Source organism: Enhydra lutris, unplaced genomic scaffold (genome assembly GCF_002288905.1).
Source record: "Enhydra lutris kenyoni isolate GAN:26980312 unplaced genomic scaffold, ASM228890v2 scaffoldscaffold60, whole genome shotgun sequence".
Lineage (NCBI taxonomy): Eukaryota > Metazoa > Chordata > Mammalia > Carnivora > Mustelidae > Enhydra > Enhydra lutris.
The window spans coordinates 874,603-894,302 of NW_019154144.1; the positions used below are offsets into that span (position 1 = coordinate 874,603).

At 47.1% G+C, this 19,700-nt stretch overlaps 1 protein-coding gene across 1 annotated transcript in view; it reads right to left on the reverse strand.

Moving 5' to 3' along the window:
* LOC111158583 (fms related tyrosine kinase 1) overlaps positions 1 to 19,700 on the reverse strand; it is a 173,494-nt gene that overhangs the window by 25,439 nt on the left and 128,355 nt on the right. The window contains exons 16-18 of the mRNA XM_022520705.1: positions 12,159 to 12,265; positions 7,665 to 7,797; positions 2,501 to 2,605 (exon numbers count right to left, since the gene is read on the reverse strand). Coding sequence (XP_022376413.1) covers positions 2,501 to 2,605; positions 7,665 to 7,797; positions 12,159 to 12,265 — 345 coding nt within the window. The remainder of the gene's footprint in view (positions 1 to 2,500; positions 2,606 to 7,664; positions 7,798 to 12,158; positions 12,266 to 19,700) is intronic.

A 19,700-nucleotide genomic window follows, 5' to 3' on the forward strand; every position in this document is an offset into this window, starting at 1 on the left:
TTTTTTTTTTTTTTTTTTTTTTTTTTTTTTTTTTTTGGTGGTGGTGGGGAATGGGCGGGGAGGTGTCTTTCTTACTGGTTAACTTATAAGGCATTTAGAAAATTAAAAATAAAGTCATATAATCTTGTAAAATATTCTAACAATATGATGTATACAGAGTAAAAAGTGAGAATCACTCCAACCACTTATCTCCCTAGATTTTCTTCTATGTATTTATAAACACATATACCCACTTAAAGGTCTTCTTGTTTTGTTTGCATAAATGGAATCCTCTCTCTGTATTTTTTTTTTACTTGCCTTTTTTTTTTTTTAATATGTCAGAGACTTTTCCCATTCTTGTAGCATTCTTCACATTTGAACTGTCTCCAGTTGGGGTGTGTGTGTGTGTGTGTGTTTTGCCATTACAAATAACACTGTAGTAGATAGCCAACATGTAATCTTTGTACACAGATGCGAGTATTTCTGTAGAACAGTCTGGGAAATTGTCAAGTCAGCTTCGTCCCCCTCAAACTCAACAGCCCCTGCCCGCTTCTATGTCCCTTTGGCACAGAGTGGGGAAACCAGGCTCCCTTGCCTGGATTGTTCCATTTCCAGGCAGGTGTTCTCTTGGATCCAGGACAGACAGGCATGAGCAGCAGACCCGCCTCTCGGGGAGACGATGTGAAGTAGTCAGCCGGGAAACCGGACCAGCTGAGGAAGCAGATGCTTCCAGACGGAGTTTCAACTTCGTTCAAGGTTGGATATTAGGTTGCCTCTGTAACTTGGGCTAGGATCATGTAAGGATTTTGGAGCATGGGGCCATTTCCCAGAGACCGGTCTGAGCAGCCCCTCTTGTGTAGCGCTGTGATGAGGGGGAGGGGGGAGGGGGGAGGGCTGCTCTCAAACCCTGACTTTTGCACTGGAGAGCTGAGGTGCCTTGCAGAGATGATTTAACCTTTATGGGCCCTAGTTTCCTCATCTACCAACTGGGAGAATGATAGCTACCTCACAAGGCTGGAGACAGAAAAATCAGAAAAATGGCAACTTCATGTGGTTCAGCCTAACACATGAAAGCACTTAGTCTGGTGCTTTCTCACACGGAGGACGTGGTGATGCCTCTTCCCTTCAGCATCTGGGACTGGGGTGGGGGCAGGGTGCTGGAGGGCGGGGGTTCTCACAGGAAGGCCTGCCATCATCGGGGCAGTCCATTTCAAGCATTAGTCCTGATTCGTGGGTCTAAGACTCCTTCCCTGGCTACTTTCTGGTAGAACGGTCAGGTTCCTTGGAGAGCTTTTTCAAAGCCTTTGCCTGACAAGGACAGCCTTTTTGGGGTAGAAAATATCATTTCATGGGGCTCTTGTAATGCTGGCATCCATGCTGGAAGAAAGGATACGTTCGTTCTCTGTATGCGACTGTCGTTTCTCCTGGAGCCTTTCCTAGGGATCTGCCTGGCTGGGCTTACAGCCCCCCATGCCCCAGGATCCCCTGGTCCTATCTCAGAGAGCTGGGAAAACTAGAAAAATGTCCTTCGGGGTTTCCAGTACTTTTTGGTTTTAGAATCTTCAAATGAGTCAAAAAGACGTGAAAATTCCACCATGAATGAAGAAATGAAGCATTTTCCATATTTTAAAAGACACCTGCCTCGGGCGCCTGGGTGGCTCAGTGGGTTAAAGCCTCTTCCTTCGGCTCAGGTCATGATCCCAGGGTCCTGGGATCAAGCCCCACATCGGGCTCTCTGCTCAGTGGAGAGCCTGCTTCCTCCTCTCTCTCTGCCTGCCTCTCTGCCTACTTGTGATCTCTGTCTGTCAAATAAATGAATAAAATCTTAAAAAAAAAAAAAAAAGACACCTGCCTCTTTGGGGAGTCTGGGTTATGCACTTTCCACCTATTTTCATTTTCATCTGTCCTGTGGGGGTCATAAATCACTTTGTCACATGACTCCACCTCCCAAGGGCTTCCGAGAGTGGTAGTATTTGTCAACACTAGAAAGATATATATATTTTTTAATTTCTAAAGAGGAAATGTTTTGTGGGTGGGACTTGACAGTATAAAATAGTTAAGCATTCTGATGATCTCAATTATTGCAGCTTCATAATTATACTTTATAGTCAGTTCAAGCCCCAGCCAAGCCTCCGGGATTTACGATACACAGCTAATTTCCCATTACAAGGTCGCTAATTTCCCATTACAAGGTCATAATGGATCATTCCAAAACTCTGAACCTGTGGTTGCAGTGAGCTTGGGTCCCTGGTAGTTTAGAGGCCACAATGGGAAACGAGAAAGATCTTTGAGGTGACAGAAATCGTTTTCCCGTGGACAGTGCTGGGTGGTTTCATTTATAACGTTTATTCTGAGCTCTCACTGGCCCGATCTAAAACTCCTGAAGCCAAGCCTGCTTCCAGCAGCGGAAGACCATTTACATGGCTAGAAATAGCCACGTGTGTTCTAGGCCTTATCGAGCCTGCACTAGGGTTTTAGGAGTGCAACCAGTCTGCTGAAAGCCAAGCTATGGCCCCCATACCTTTCAGCATTTTCACAGCCACAGTCCGACACGTGGGTGACTTCTTAATGCCAAATGCAGAAGCTTGAACCACTTTTCCAAAAGCCCCTCTTCCAAGGGACTTGCCTGCAACGAAAAGAAGGCATTCATTTGTTTGCCAAGTCAGCAGGGTGAGGTTAAGTCTCGTTCAGGAAGAGAGTGCCTGGTGTCCTATGTGCGTGTGTGAGCCGTGTAGACTTTGAATGGAATCCCCAATAAGCTCAGCCCCAAAGAGCCAAAGTAAGGGACATGTTTCTGGGTATCTTCCTTCCACTTCTTCACTGGGATTCTGAGGGGCCTTTGTCCCTTGCAGCTAGGCTGGGCCCCTGAAAGGCATTTGCTGTGGGTGGGTGACCAGTTTCCTCTTCACCAAATCCTCCTGGGGAGTCTCTTCCATTGTTTAACATGACAACCAAGACTTCCCTTTGTTTAACCTAAGCCACTTTTCTTGCCTCTTAAGGTGATTTCTTCTGAGCTGTTTTCTTTTAAGATTTTATTGATTTATTTGAGAGAGGGGGAGAAAGAGAATGCACCAGAGAGGTGAGGGGCAGAGAGAGGAGAAGCAGGTTCCCCGCTGAGCAGGGAGCCAGATGTGGGGCTCGATCCCAGGACCCTGGGATCATGACCTGAGCAGAAGGCAGATGCTTAACCAACTGAAACATGCACATGCCCCTCTTTCTGATCTGTTTTCAACAGAAAGGAAGAAACAGAATGACACTCACTACTGTCGGTTCTAATAACACCCCATAGCTACACAAAAGTCGCTAAATCATTTCTCAGCCTTCCTTTGAGGCAACATACTCCCAGCTATTCTAACGTGCCCTTACATGATGCCCACATCTCCAGGGCACAGCACTTGAACCTAGGAACTCCTCATAGTAATTTGTTTCAGCCACAGAGACATGGTTGCCAAATGTCAAAACAAAGTCAGGTGTCTTTCATGCCCCCTGTCAATGTTCTGTGACCACTGTCACCATGTTTCTTTCCTTGTCCTCGCATGAGACCATGTGACTCGGAGGGAGAGAGAACCGCATCTGACTCTTCCCAGAAGTGAGCTCAGGGCCTTCATGCAGAAGGAAGAGTAGCAATTTGGGAACTTGTGAGACACTCACAGCAAGTCTCATACAGTTACGGGTACCTAGAGGAACCCTTGGGTTGGAGACTGTGAAGGTGACGCTCTGTGAAGAGGGCATTCCCCCAACCCTGGAAAACCTCAGGTCCTTTTTATATCAGGACACGGGTATCCAAATAGAACCGAGAGAAATAATGCACCTCAAGCATGATGTGGCAAAAGGAAGAGTGAGCCACAGAAGTCACTCTGGCTGGGTTCTTCTGACGGGAAAAGCGGCCAACACAGTGCCTCTGGTCAAAAGTAAATCCTGGTAGTTAAGAGTGTTAATTCCATACCACCCCTCCTCTCTCAGCCTAGTCCTCTTTCTCAGACTGTCCTGATAAGGGATCTTCAATGAGTTAACCAACCAACCTACCTTCCTTCCTTCCTCCCTCCCTTATATTCCCGTCCCTTCCCCGCAAAGACATAGGTTTCTGTTTGTTTGTTTTCAAGATTCTTGCAAAGCTGATAATGAAGCTTTCCTGCTTCCTTATCATATTACAACTTTATACTTGTCTGCGCAATGACTCAGTAACAAAGATGATGTCACCCTGGCTCGGCTTAGTATTGTCCCCTCACTACCAACCATCCCAGGCATCCAGTCAGGACACAGGAAAAATTCAATTATTAATGTGATCATGAGAGTCTCTTTGTAGCTGTCTCTTCTTATCTGCTTCCTGGGGACTCCCTCTTCATTAGGAGGGAACACTGGTGACATCACATGCTTTTTCTCAAAAGGACAGGTAGTGACTGATAAAGGTCATTCCTCCCAGAGTGGGCACCATGGACAGGGATACAGGCTCTGTTTCCCCCTTTGGATAAAACTGTCCATGAAACAGACCAGAATGGGGACTCTAGGTTTAAATAAAAGTGCCTTGGGCGGACCCAGCAGGTAGTGAGTGTGGAAATCACGTGTGGAAAGAACACAAGCAGACTTGTGAAGATCAGGGCATTTTGTTGGAGGTTCATTCCTTACTTATTTGGGGCGAAAGAACATTTTCCTTCTGCAGTGCCAGGTAGGCAAAGTGTCCCCAGCCTGACAAATAACCCGGTAATGATCTCAATCTTAGGACACCTCTCCACATACCACGAAGACTCTTGCTTTGTTTGGGGGCAGGCAGAATCCTCTTCCCTCAGCCCCTACACATTCCCTTCTTTGTCAGCACAACACACTTGATTTTAACTAGTGTTTGGGGATTTTGCTTCTGTCAATGAGAATAAGCTTGTTCTCACTTGGCTTCCCTCAGCCTTTTCATCTATTCTCTTGCAAGCAGACTGCTGCCTCATAAAACAGCATGAAGCTATTATGGGCTCTTTAATCATCTGATGCATTGGAATCCTTTGGCAGACCAGACCCACTGTTCCAGTTTCAGGAGAGCCCGGTGACCCTGGGCTTGACCTTGCCTGATCCTTCTTTTCCCTTAAAATCCTCCTTGGTGTTACCTACACGCCACTGACTGGTTCGTTAAAGTGCTAGGTCATGGCCATACAACGAAAGGCTATCGGAATCTCCTTCAAGAATGTCCTTGACTGGCCAGGGTCCCTGGGACACTCCAAGGACAGTGCCCAGCAGCACTGACGTGCAGAGCTGGCCTTCTAAGAGGCAATGCCAGCCCAGGCGCCGTCCGCTTGCGAATTCCACATTCCCCATGTTGTTTCCTAGATTAGGTAATTCTGACTTTATTTTGCAATAGAAAGCTGTGTTGTCCGACATTATCCCAGCTTCTGTGATACATTTACAAGAGCTGACATCTCCCTTAGGTTTAGTGAGGAAGCACTAACAAAACAGATTCCTTTTCTTCCTGGATTGTAGGAATTTCAATGGGAGCAACACTTTTGACCTGAACTCCTACTGTATCCATCTATCAGGTACTATAAATTCCAACTTCTCTCAACAGGGCTGCTAATAGGAACCAACAGAGTACAAAAGGCTGAAATTGGATGCCACTTGTCTGTGTATTTCCCTACACAGTGTGCTTTTCTGGGTATTTATAGCCCCATTGTAACTCTGCCCATCAAACTAGCTTTTTCTCTCCATCCATCCAGACATAATCTTGGTTACTTTCAATTGCCAGACATTATTTCAGATTACTTTCTGTCATTTATTTGGCTCAAACCCACCCCACCCCCCCAAATCTTGGGCTCCCATGCTAGTAGGAGTTGCATTTCTCTAGCCCTTACAGCCAGGCTCTGCACTGAAAGACAGAGTGAGCTGACTCTCACCCATTCTCTCACCCATCAAAGACACTCACAAGCACATGAGCCAAATCATAACATCTGGCAAGTCCAGGAAGGGAAAGAACCATAAGACAGATCTTCCACAAGGAGAACCTCCTGAAATGGGATTATCTAAACCCACGGAGGCCCCTCAGGAAATCTGGTGGAAGGATTAGCAGTGTCCCTCAGTGTGATAGGGAGCACAGGGACACTAGGTGAAGGAGTGAAGAGATAGGACAAAAAGCTCATATGTCCTATATGGGAAGAGGCATGTTTGATTGTGACTAATAGCTCTGGAAAGCAATGTGGCCTGAGAATGGCTTATGTTTATGGGAAAATTATCCCAGTTCTCTGCCAAGGTCATGGAGGGGCTGGGCTAGCCGCCATATAATTTAGATTTGCAGAAGGAACTCATCTAGTGTACCACCTGCCCTTAACTACTCTAAATTTAGTTGATTTTTTTTTTTTCCCTGTCAGCAGCCATTGCTGGCTTTTGCCTGTCTCTCCAGCTTTTTACTGATTTCCAATTTTCTTCCCCAAGCCAAACAGAACATACTCTTGGGGCCAAGTATTCTTTCTCGTGTAAGAAGAAACGTAAGCAGAGTCATTTCAAGGCCCAAGAGAACAATAATAAGAACCATTTCTCCCTCACCGTCCCCTCAGACCCCCCACTCCAATATAGTCTGCCTGTTGGGGGAGGCGAGGCGTCGAATTTGGAACGATGGGCTCTTTCCTGACAAGATCCAGGACACTGGATCCATGATCTCTTGTCGGTTCCAACTATTAATGATTCTGGCATACACAGGAGTGAGTAGAAATTTTTCAGAAGCCACAGTCCAAATATTTTGGGCAAGAGTCACCGAGGCTCCTTTTGTTTTGTGCTACCCCAGGCTGGAGATTAATTTGCATTGTGATGTCTGAGCTGGAGGAAAGCATGGTTGCCTGATGTTTATGGGGGAACAACCATCCTTGCTCTTCAGAAATGAAACTTAAATGACCCCTGGGGCTTTCTTCTCTATCTGGACGTTTTGAACACCCACAGAAATGGAGCGTATAGAATCTGTGGATTTGTGCCTACAGGTCTATTTGTGCCTACAGGTCTTCCACAGCCTTGAAGGGGCGCTGACACTCTGACCACATGTTTGGTTGTGCTGTTTGTTCCTTGCCATCTTGAATTGTATTCTAGGTCACAAATTTCTACGTCCTCAAAAATGTCCCTGTTTAGGAGTGCCTGTACTTGAAAGCCCCGTGGTGAAACTATCCGTGCCCTTCACTTTATCTCCTTCTGTGGCGATCTCCTTCACCTTTGGAGGGAAGGCACTCAGACACCTGCATAGCCTCATGGCTTAGACGGGTGTCTGCTGCTCAGAGGCGGTGCTTAGAAACTGTGGCGAGAATAAGTGGGGGCCCCGGTCTTCCCCCTTTTTAAAAAAATTTTTTTGATTTAAAATTAAAATTTTGATTGATTTATAATTTGTCAGAGAGCACAAGCAGGGGGAGTGGGAGAGGGAGAGGCAGGCTTCCTGCTGAGCAGGGAGCCTGATGCGGGGCTCGATCCCAGGACCCCGGGATCATGACTTGAGCCCAAGGCAGATGCTTAACCAACTGAGCCACCCTGGCATTCCCCTCTCTGGCCCCCTTGTACTGGCATCCAGCATACTGTTAGAATTACTTCCCTCTGTGCCCATCTCCCTTGCTAGTCTGTGAGCAGCTGGAAGGGAGAATCCCGAGTCTGTTTTACTTTTGGAGCCCTTGGAGCACAGTGTGTTGTATGCAGTAGGTGCTCGGTGTGGGTTTAGGGATCTGCTGATACGTTACCCAGTTTCAGTCTCTCCCGGGCAAACTCCCATTTGCTGGCATCATAAGGGAGCCGCTCGCACTGCTCGTCCAGGGGAACTTCATCTGGGTCCATTATGATCGATAGGTAGTCTGTTTTTATTTCAGAAGAAGACTGGGAAGGAAAGAGATCTCAAAGTCACCAACAAGGGAACAGCTTAAAAAACCCTTAAAAAACATGTGCTGCTATTTTGGTCCATTCGGTCAAAACCGTGTGGTTGGGTACAGAAAGTACTCCTCTGCATACACGTCAGAAGGACACACTTCCCATTAAACAGCCCCTCGCTCTTCTCATGCCACATTTCTGTAGGCTGGTTCGTCCATACTGTCTCTGATAGTATGCACCCAGATTCTCTGGTGACCTTGTTGCTTGTTCTCAGACAATGATCCGATGATACTCCTTCTCCAAAACATGCAAAGCATTTTTATAATATCATTCCAAATGACTGACCGAAAATAACTTTCCATGGCCATTCTGTACAAGCAGGGGTATACGTCACAAGCCAGGCCAACAGTGAGAAGCGTCACTATGGCTTTTCCGCATTTGCAAGAAAGGTCAGAGGTGGCCAAGTGAACCCTGGAGCTCAGGATGGCTGAGACGCATATTTCATGCGGAGTATTTAAATATACGCAGAAGGCCTGGCTCCTTGGTTCCTGCTGCTACCTGCAGAAACACTGTGGGGTCCCTCAGTGAGAACAGAGTAAGATTAACCTTCAATAAGAAATAGATTATTTCAACGCCCCAGGAGCCTATAGGGCATGGGACTTAAAACACAGCTGTGGGGGCGCCTCGCTGGCTGTGTGGGTTGGAGCCTCTGCCTTCAGCTCGGGTGGTGGTCCTGGGGTCCTGGGATTGAGCCCCACGTCTGGCTCTCTGTTCAGTGGGGAGCCTGCTTCCCTTCCTATCTCTCTCTGCCTGTCTCTCTGCTTACTTGTGATCTGTCAAATAGATAAATAAATGCATCTTTAAAAAAAAAAACCAAAAAACAAAAGAAAACACAGCTGTGTCCTGAGCTCTTTGGCCATTCGTGGGATTGTCAAATAAGTAAGGCGAGCATCTGCCTTCAGGTGCTTATGTTATCTTGGTAATGGACAACAAGGCCAGATAAGATCTTTTATTTCAGAGCATAGATAACTGGATTTACATTTAGTGTCTTAGATTCATATCAATCGTTGTGTTGCTGGTTAATTCGGATGTAGATGTGACGTTGGCATTTCTATGGGCAGTTGAGGGGCGGAGGGGAAGAAGGCTGCTTACACATACAAAGTGGGTTTTGGAAAGTCTTGCCTGGAAGTTACATCAGCTTCATTTCGATGAGTTTTGGAAGCCTCTTGCGTTGCCCTTCCCTAGGCAGGACCCGAGTTCAGGAGAGAAGTCACCCTCTCCACACACACCATTTAACGCTCGCCTGCATTCTTCAGCTCTTACTCACCCTGTTCTGGGCTGTCACAGCTCACCTCATCCATCACTTGCAATCGGTCTCCTTCTCCCAGAAATTATCACTGAAATGTGTGACAAATAGCTCGAAGCAGAAAGAGCGACCTGGCCTCCACGGGAAGTGGAAACCAGAGAAAGACACAGAGCACATTGGTCCCGAGCTACATTTGCCGCTGGTGCTAATCTGGGAGGGCCAGCCCATTGGACACTCGAGGGAGTCTAGAAGACTGGGAAGGAATACAATTCCTCTTCCAGGGTCATGGGTGTGCACTGAAGGAGACACCGGGGCAGGTTTTATGACTATACTTTTCGATGTCCATTATAGGCAAGGCCATGAGAAACAACCTCCAATCTTCAAAGCGCACAGGCTAGGGGAAGCCTAGCAAGGAACGTGTCAGTTTCGGGAGCACACGTGGGGAAGCTTGTGGAGGTGTTGAGAGAGACAGGGGATCAGGCAATGAAAGACAGTCCCCCTATGGAATTTTATGGTTTATCTCCATAAGGCAGATGAGAGGAAACACCAGACAAGCCTCAAGTAAGGGCTCGAGGAGAGTTGGAGAGTAGAATCTTAGTTGACAAATATTTATTCTTCTGATTGACATTAACACTGAGCAGCTACCAGGTGTTTGGCTTGGAAGCTACACAGCGAAGGGCTTCAGGGCACAGGCACTGAGGCTGCTGGCTGCTGGGCTCCGAGTCACAGATCAGCTCTGGACCCGCACCTAACCTCGGCAAGTGGCTTAACCTTTCTAAACCTGGTGTCCTTATCTGCGGAATAGTGATAATGATAGTGCTTATCTCCTAGGGCTGTGGTGAATATTGCATGAAACCATCCATGTCAAGCTGTTAGAACCGGGCCTGGGACACAGGAAGCATCCATCAATGTTAGCTCTCATCCTAACGCTGGCCTGTGCAGTGTGGGGGTAAAAGGATAGCATCCAGTCCCTATCAATGAGGAATTCACTTGCGGTTACAGAAACCACATGGAAATAGTTTTTGAGGACCTGTATCTCTTTGCCTCCCACAATTCATCAAATTCTCTAAGGATTCTCTTTTGGAGAGAATAATTGCTTGTTCTCCTCCTTTCTTATTGACATCAAGATTTCAAATTTTTAGAAGTTCTAGGGCCACCTTCAATGTCCCGGTTCACTGTTCCAACCTTATTTCTGCTCTGCTCCTGGGTGTTCCTTCCCTCCTCTGGGCCGTGGGGAGGAGGAGGGTGGGCTGCGTTTTTCTGTTCCTTTCCTTTCTGCCACAGCCTTCAAACTCTTTCTCTGAACTTCATTTTCTCTAATGTTTTTTCTCCCCCTCCCTCTTTCGTAGGCTTTGGACCTCCCTTCTAGATTTGGCAAGCTTTGCTTGTGTTAGACCTACTTCCCTCCATGCTCTGTCTCCCCTTTTATAAAAATGCGGGTGGTGTGGCCTCTGTGCCGTTCTAGAGCAGTGGCCTTCACTGTCACATCTCAAAACCAGTCGTTCCACACAGCCCATGCCTGATGTTACATATTATCACAGAGGATGCCCGCTGAGCCTCGCCTCTCATACCAACCCCATAAAGGACACCTCATTGATTTGGTTACTAAGCCTAAGGTCACACAACCTGGGTTCAACGCTCCACTCCAACTCTAGCTAGCTTTATGACTTTGGACAGGTTATTTTACCTCTCTGAACCTCTCTTTCCCTCTATAGTAGGAATGCTAACACATCTACTTCCTTGCATTTTTGGAAGGATTAATTGAGATAGTCCATGAAGAGCTCATCATAAGACCCAACATGATAATGAGGGCTAAGAAATCTCTAGAAATGGAGGAGGCCTCCTTGACACTTTTCAAGTCCTGTTGATTTTACCTGCTAAATATGTCTTGAATTTAATCACTTAGACTAAGAGATACCACCATTTCTCACTTGGGCTACTAGAAAGTCTTCTGGTGGGTTCTTCTACGTACCCTTGCCTCTGGTCCATTCTTGCTGAAGCCAAAATTCTCCTTCCAGACACTGCTCTCTTTCACTGATGATTGCCTCCCTTTGTGTAACAATACTGGTCCCCGCCCCCAGGCCCCCAGGCTTTTACTCCCAGAACAGACACTGAATTTCTTACCTCAGCCTGCAAGGCGCTGTGTGGCCAGCCCCTGCCTCCTCTCCTCTCCCAGCTCACCTCCTACCTTGTTCTCTCCACGGCAGTCACACTGACCTCTGTCAGGCTCTGGTTCCTGAAGTGTCCCTGTCCTGCCCCAGCCTCACACGGGCTCTCCCTCTGCCTGAAGCACTTTTCCCTCCCTTCTCGCCCGACTGCCCCCTTACAGGACAACGTTCAGCCAGCTTGCCTCCAGTGGCAGGTTTATGTTTGTGTGTGTAACTGGTGAAAGCCAGGCTCCTCTCCGACTGTACCCTCTGCATGTCCTCTCCACTGTCACGTGACAGCCTGATGTTCCATATGGAGCAGACGCATACATGTTGGAGGCATGAATGAATGGATGAGTGCATGCTGGCTCTCCTCCCTGGAACTGCAGAGAAGCAAGGGGGGCTGCAGGCCTAATGATGGAGAGCTGATGTCTTGCGTTCAGGCTGAACCTTGCAGCAAAGAATGTAGTTGTGTGGTGGGGCTCAGAGGAGGGTTCCGTACGGAACCACCGGAACCACCGTGCTCTGTGTGCCCTCCCATAATGTTATGAGACGTAAGTCAGAGGTGGGTCTCTATTTTGCTTTTGCTTTTTCATTTCTCGGTGGAGAATAAGAAGACTTTGCAGGTCTTAGGCTGACTTTAAAAATTTTATGACCTATTTTTACATCAAAAACATCCCTTCTGTTTCTGGGAAATAGACCTCTGTTCATTGCTCTAGGTTTTGGTTTGAATATTCCCCTTGATTGTTGAGAGGCATTTTAATGACTCATGTTTGGTGTTCCCCAGACCAGAATCAGAAGCCAGGGAGAAGGGGACTGGAGTCTGACACCGGCTTCGTGTGTGCTCTAGACGTGAGGCTAGCATTTTAGAACATCATGTAAAAAGAAGCCTAGAACTTCATCTGCAATGTTCTTACCCTTTTCAATTTTCGGATGAAGAGCGTCAACAGGAGCCAGAAGAGGGTCGCAGCCACGCAGGTACACGTCAGAGTGATGAGCTCCAGGTTAGATTTGTCTGAAGTCCCTGGAGAGAGAAAACCATCAGGATGACCCTCAAAAGGCATCGTCCAACTTTGAGTCTTTGTGATGCTATAAAACAGGACTAGTGCCCCTAAACGGTTCGTCATGGTGAACCCAGCCTGCTGGCGTAAGAGTTGGCCTGCGACAGGTCTTCTCTTACCTTCGGAGTCAAGCAGAATACATGATCTTACCGTCATAAACTCATGCAGAAATGAAAAGGCTTTCCAGAAATTCTGCGGTTGAGTTTACAGACTCTATAATCCCAGAAATAGCTAATTAAGAATCAGAGAAATTTTTAAAAAGGAAAAAATGAAGGCAGGAACAAAAGCCCATTCAAGGGCTAAATCTGGAATACGTGAAATCTCCCCAGTGGGTTTTAAAGGAAATTCTAAAGAAAAGGAAAAAAAAAATAATAAAAATGACACAAAAGCGCTCCTTTGGGACTCACAAAGTTCTTCTACTTTGATTTTAAAAATAAAAACAAAACTCAAGGACTGTCACAATTGTGTGCTCGCTTCTTTTTGAACGGTCGGGCCAGGCTGCCCACCTCCTGCTCCCCACTTCGGGCTCCATTTCTGACCTTCGCAGCGGCAGCTGGCCTGCAGGGGCTGGGATGCCAAGGAGGTCCTTCCCAATCGCCTCATTTCCCAGAGTCAAAAGCTGATCAGTTCCTCCTCCACCCAAAGCATTCAGGAGAAGCCTCCAGAGAGGAGGATCTTCGGGATTTGGAAAGGAATACCCCCAGGTGGTCGGAACAGTGGTTCCCTCCTTACAGACTCCAGGGGACAATTTCTGGAGAATTCTAAAGTAATGCTTTATCCTTTAACCTCATTATAAGGAGACAGAGCCCTCGTATTAAGCTGGGGAAGAACAAATGGAACTTAACTCTCTTTAGAAATAATGATGTGGGGGCGCCTGGGGGACTTGGTCGGTTAAGCCTCTGCCTTTGGCTCAGGTCATGATCCTGGAGTTCTGGGACTGAGCCCTGGGTTGGGCTCCCTGTTCAGTGGGGAGTCTGCTTCTCCTTCTCCCTCTGCCTCCCTCTGCTCATGCTCTGTCACTGTCCCTCTCAAAAATGAAATCTTTGGGGCACCTGGGTGGCTCAGTGGGTTAAAGCCTCTGCCTTCGGTTCAGGTCATGATCCCGGGGTCCTGGGATCGAGCCCCACATCAGGCTCTCTGCTCCGCAGGGAGCCTGTTTCCTCCCCTCTCTCTCTCTGCCTGCCTCTCTGCCTACTTGTGATCTCTCTCTGCCAAATAAATAAAATCTTTTAAAAAAAAAATGAAATCTTTTTTTAAAAATGGTATGAATGGCATCATTGCGCCCTCAATATGCGGCCAGCCCTCAGAACCCCCTTACGAAGCAGGTAGCAATAACATTCCCATCTCCTACACAAAGCGCTACATCTTGTGGGTTCTTTGTTTCAACTCAGAAAGAAGATACTGAATCCTACTGCAGGTGACTGTCAGTGCGGAGGCGATGGGAAGATGAGCGAGAGAAAGCAGTCACACTCAGGGGACTCGCTCCCAGCCTGAGACATAAGGCAAATATAAAGAAAGGAGGGTTGAGGGAACCTAATGATTTTTGAAAGAGGCGACCTTTGAAATGTATGGTGGCCTACAGAGATGAGGCGGAGGGAGGGCATGGAGGCAGAGGGGACAGCAGGAGTGGGACCCAGAGCTGGGAGATGATGGGGTGCCCATGGCAGTCTAAGGCCAGGCCGGGACCTGACCACAAAGAGGTCGAGTGTCTGTGTGGAAGGGTTTAAACTACGTGCTGTGAGCCGGCAGTTGGAGCCAGGGAAGTTTCTCTGAAGAGCAGCAAGTGCACAAGCTAGAAAGCGGAGCGGCGGTGTCCTTCCCTCTCACCTACGCGCTTCCTGCAGGCTGCGGTCCCTGACGCAGTGGGTCTTTTTGTCTAGAGGGGAAAAGCTCATTTTCTCTCCATCTAGTGCAACACAAAGGCTCGCCCCTTCTCCTCCCATGGCCCTGTCCTGCCGGGCTCTCACCACCTACCTCGAGTCCCCACCAGCTGTCATCTGGACCACGGCACTACCTTCCTGACCAGCCTTGACTCTCCCCAGGGCTCTCCTCGCTGAGCCAGCGTGACCTTGCCTCTGTCTAGACGCCATCCCTCCCCACCTCTGTCCCTGTGGCTGGCAGAAGAAAAATCCAAATCTTTGGTTCCTTTGTGCCCAACCCTGCCTGTCCCTTCACCTTCATCTCCTGCCATCCTCCCATGGGCTCCAATCACCTCAAAATCCTTGGAGTTTCTTAGATCGGCCAGCCCTTCTGCATGGCCGTGCTTCGGCCCTCGCTGTTTCTCTACCAGAACGCAGGCTGCCGGGGGCTGCGGCCGCATCCCCCTCATCTTTATGTCTCTGCTCCTCCGCCTGGGTGAGTGAGCGGGTAACTTATGACGGGCTTTGTCACCAGAGAGTTTCATGAAGCTTTTAAAGGGTTCAGGGTCAAATTCCTGTTCATGGGCATTAATCCAATAAACACATGGAACACCACCTGTGTTGCGGGCCATGTTCTCGATGCTGGCATAGGGTGGTAGATGAAAGGTATATTCACAGGCTGGCATTGACCTCTGACAGGTGAACAGGTTCAAAGTCCCGAGCGGAGCATCGGACAGCAGGATTGTGGTTCTGTTCACCGCTCTGTCTCTGGTGTTTGGAAGCGTGCCTGGCCCTGAGTTGGCATCCTGAGTTTAGTGGGTGAGTGAATGGATGAGTTTGGCTTCATTTGCTTCTTTATTAGCTTGTGGCTGTTTCCCTGACCCTCACGGGTCTGAGAACAGCTTTCTTGAAGTTTCGAAGGATGATAAGTTTTTCTCTCAGTATGCATCCCCTTGATGGGAATATGGTAAGCTCGAGTTAATAGAAGGTTGGCTTTCCTCTCCCACGTGAAAGGTCTGAGGCTTCCCTGTTGTATTCACACACACACACACACACACACACACTCACAGTCTTCTCTGCTTATGCTGCAAATAAGTTCTGTGGAATCTTATTGTGACCTGCTCAGGCCATCCTGGCCTTTGGCTGTTGGAGATGCTGATAGCATCTTGGGACACGATACTGTCTGCATTAAACCTCTGCAGAGCCTCCCCGCTGGAATGCCCTAGGAGAGGCCCCTCCCATCGTGGGAATGTTCCCACTGCATTCCATGGGGCAGGAAGTTGACCCCCAAAGTAATTCCACAGCCCTTACTCAGGCAAGATTCCTTTCGGTGGGACCAAATGGGTTTGTGTGCACTTATACATTTAGAGAATCAACTTAAAAAAAAAAAAAAGAATCAACTTATGAAAAAACATCTTCAAGACAAACATTTATGACAGGGGAAAGATCTCCTTCGCGTTCTATCCCTGCTTACTGAAAACTAGACTAGGAATTTAACAGGATATCATGTAGTCTCTGTGCTCGCTTGCTCGCTCGCTCGCTCGCTTACTCTGTCCTATTTGCTTTATTTGGAAAGTAACCATTAGGAGAGTCCTATGTTGAGGAGACCGACTCAGGTCAGCAGCATCTCCTGCGCAGCTCTTGGACGTTTTCTCAGAGGTCAAACCTCCCCACACGGGTCTGACTAGACCCAGCTTCAACTGTCCGGTAACAGCTGACGAGCTCAGTCCGTGAAATGGCCCAGCTGCCCGTGGCAGGGGGAACGGAGGCCAGAGGAAGTGTGGGTGGGGCTTGACACTAACTAGGCGCCAGCGCTGGGGCTCCAGGACATTGCTCTCCTAGGCGGTGTGTGCAAGCCTGCTTCGGGGCACACGGCAAGGTTATTTTTATATGGGCGAGTGACAAGAATGTGGCCCCTCTGAAGAGTTACGGTGACTCTACTTTTTAGTTACTGACCACTAACCCTGTTGCATAGAGCTTTCCAGGTCAGCTACCCTATCAGGCTTCAGACCACGCCTCCTGGGACAGGAAGGGCGGATGCCCCCCAGGGGAGGCACTGAGTCCTGAGGGGTGACATGCCTACTCTAGAGCCCTTGCAACTGCAGGGACCGGCTTTCCTGCTCTGAGGTTTTGTGATGGGTCAGTAGGCACCAAGCTGGACTCTGGGTTGCGGCAGCATCCTGCCAAGCCTGACACGTGGCACTGTGTGGCCCCGGACTGCCCGAATCAACAAGCAGGAGAGCCAGAAACTCAGCTCTCGCAACGGAACCGGGGGTTCTCCCCAGGAGTTAGGAACAACCCCCCATGCAAAAGAAGGGCCTCTGGCTCTGGGACCTGCCTTGACTTGAGATGAGCCCAAGTTTCACCAGGAAAGGGCAGGAAGCAAGCAGCCATGTCTTAGACCAAGGACCCTGTGCCCCATCTTCCTCAACATGTGGAGGTAACAACAGCACCTCAGCTCACAGGAGAAATGTGTGACCCCAGGGGGAGTGATTCTTTTGAAGTTTCCCCCCAACCCTAGGACTCCCTTTCCTTTTTTTTTTTTTTTTTAATTCTTATTAGTTTTTGGACTTCAAGTACAAGATAATTTGGTTCTCATCCAAACCTACTGCAAATATCACAGTTTGTCTCTTCTTTCTAAAACTATTCAGACTTCGGCCAAGTACCGATTGTTTTCTACAGAACTGTTTTCCCTGAGAAATTTGCCTCATACCTGCCAGGGTTGGCTTAGGTGGTGTTCTCTGGTGCGATCACTATTTTAATTTGAGGTAACAGTTTATGTGGGCTACTTGTCCAGTGAATTCTGAAGACATCAACAGATGGGTGTGTTTCGTGTTCATTTGGCATCTCCAGCACTGGTCCAGTGGAAGTCTCAACAAATATTTATATATAGATGAAAAGCAAATGAATCAGATACACCTAGACCTCATCTTCCATATGAACCAGTCAATCAGAGCTATCTCCTTTTATCTAAAATCCAATAACCAATAATCCAGCTAACCTTATCACATAATTTCTCTAAGACTCACAGGAATATTCAAATTGCCTCTTCTACTATTTTTGAAGCCTTTTGGGAATCTTTGTATACTGGTTTGGAACCCCTCTTAAGGACAGAGAAATACTGTATTCATTTAAGTTGGAAGAAAGTTTTTAAGAATAATTTTAGGGAAAGATACTTAAAATTGCTATTATGCACCATCAGGTCTAGGACACGTTTTGATTAAAGCTGGTAAAGCTAAATCCTTTGACCTAAGTCCTTAGGACAAAGAGGAACTTCGTGGTTTGGAACCCCATTTGGGTAACTCCCAGATTAAGTGTAGGAAAACTAAAATACAGAAAGTTTTGTTGAAGTTCATATGGTTTATCATATTAACAAACAATAATGTTAGCTAATATTTAGAAAGTTTCTATTATAGACCAGATACGGTTTTAATGTGTTAATAATCCTTACGACCCGATAAGGTGGGCATACCTTCATTAACGTCTATTTGGCAGATAAGCACCAAGAAGGTAAATAATTGGCCCAGGGGCCACAGCTCAGGGGCGGTGATGCACCTGGCTTCAGAGGGGGTCCTCTGCTCTCTTAGAGTGGAGAGGCAGCAGGGCAGAATGGTTCAACATGGATCCAGTTCTCCGCTCTGCCACTCCTAGCTTTGTAACCCTGAACAAAGTCCTAGATCTTTCTGTGCTTTAGATTCTGACTCGCACATAGGAAAAAAAAAACCCATTGGGTTGTCACAGAAGTTGAGTAGACTAATGCATGTTCAGTGAGCATAAGCTATTAGAACCTATTAGAACTGAATTCCATCACCATTTTTTGAATTCTTGATCAAGGCCAGCTTTATGTCATTGTTTAGACTTGAAGTACAAAGGCATGCATATCCCATCCCCCAGCCCTCCTGCATGAAATTAGTGAGTAACAAGTTCACCTCATTATTGGCAGCGCTGGACTCTCCTTGGGAACTTTTCTGAGTTGCCAACACCCAGGAGAAGAGTGACATCAGTCACCAACATCTATTCGTGAATTAGTTTATCACTTCCTTCCCAGTGCCAGGAGAGCCAGGGGAGTGAATTTGGGGCAGAATTGAGGAAGAGAGGAGCTAATATGGAGGGTCCTCTGGGCTTGGAGGAGCATCAGAAAGAAATGAAACCCAAAAGCTGGCCTGGCCAAGGGGGATACAAGGGAGTGGCTGCATACCCAAGACAATTTGGGGCTTTTCCTATTTTTTACACTCTGAATTGATGAAGGAACACAGTGTAAGTTTCCTGCTCTATGGGTCCTTTCCTGAAATGCATTAATGTTCAGTTGTCACAGCATAATTTTACAAATGTCACCTCTACTACCACTCCAAGCATTTAGACTGTGGGACCCTAAGGCAGTCCTGTGTTTTCCAGGATTTCCATACCCATCAGTCATCCCCAAAAGAAGGTTTAATGTCATATTTTCTCTTGTGTAATTATAAAGGCTACTGAAATAGTATTTCAATAGCAAGGCCTAAATCTGTTAGAAGAATGTGTTTATATATAATTGTGGTTCTGACTTGCCATCTTAAAGTCCTTGGTCTTTATCTCAAGTCCTTGGTTGAGAATGTGCCACACTTTCATTGACACCATTCCATTAAGTCGCATGGACTATTGAGCGCTATGTCAATTTCAGAAATTATTTTGGTTACGAACAGTTTTCTGTTGTTGTTTTTAACGTTAGAGCTTCCCCTTTGAGAGTTCCACGTGTGCTCCTGTGCAGTCCAAACCAAACAAGACCTGTGACTATTTAAAGAAGCCACTCTGACTCCACAGTCCACTCATCCTTTTCAGATACAAAAATAACACATTGTTTTATCTATGAGTATAAGAATCCTTTTTCAAGGGAAATAAAAAGAGCAGACAGTTTCCTTCCTGGCTAATTCACGAACCTCTTTAAATCTGTTAAACATAGCCACAGACACAACTCATTTGCTTGGTTTTGTTTCCTAAACTCAACCTGACAAGATAGGTCGGCATGAAGGGTCTATATGTGTATATTGGGAAATCAAGTCGAAAGCTAGGGAATGTTCCATGGCCACCAGAGTGAGAGCCACCAGAGAGAGCAAGGATCCAATTTTACTAATAAGATTACTAGCCACGTCCTGCTAGTGGAAGAGCATCTAAGGACCCAGTTTTTCTTCCATGAGCTTCAAATACATCCATTCAAGATAGCACATCCAACTAATAAGATCCACTTTTAAAAATCTCCTTATCCCAAACAAAAATGGAGCTGACACCTGCCTCCTTGAAATTTCACCACCATCTCCCTTCCTTGGTTCTGGTTATCTCTTCCGGAGTGTCAGAGAAAGAGTGAAACGTCCCCTCCGTCTGAAGCTTCTCAAATATTTGTGGAAAACAATATCACTCCTTAGTTTTTAGACTAAACATCCTCATTTCCTTGTGCTACTTCATCGTGACCGTATTGGGATATGGCTGCATGGACGTCTGAATGGGTACAGTAGTTCAGGCAGTTTGATGAATACAGATCAGGGAATCTGTTTTCTCAGCTATCCAC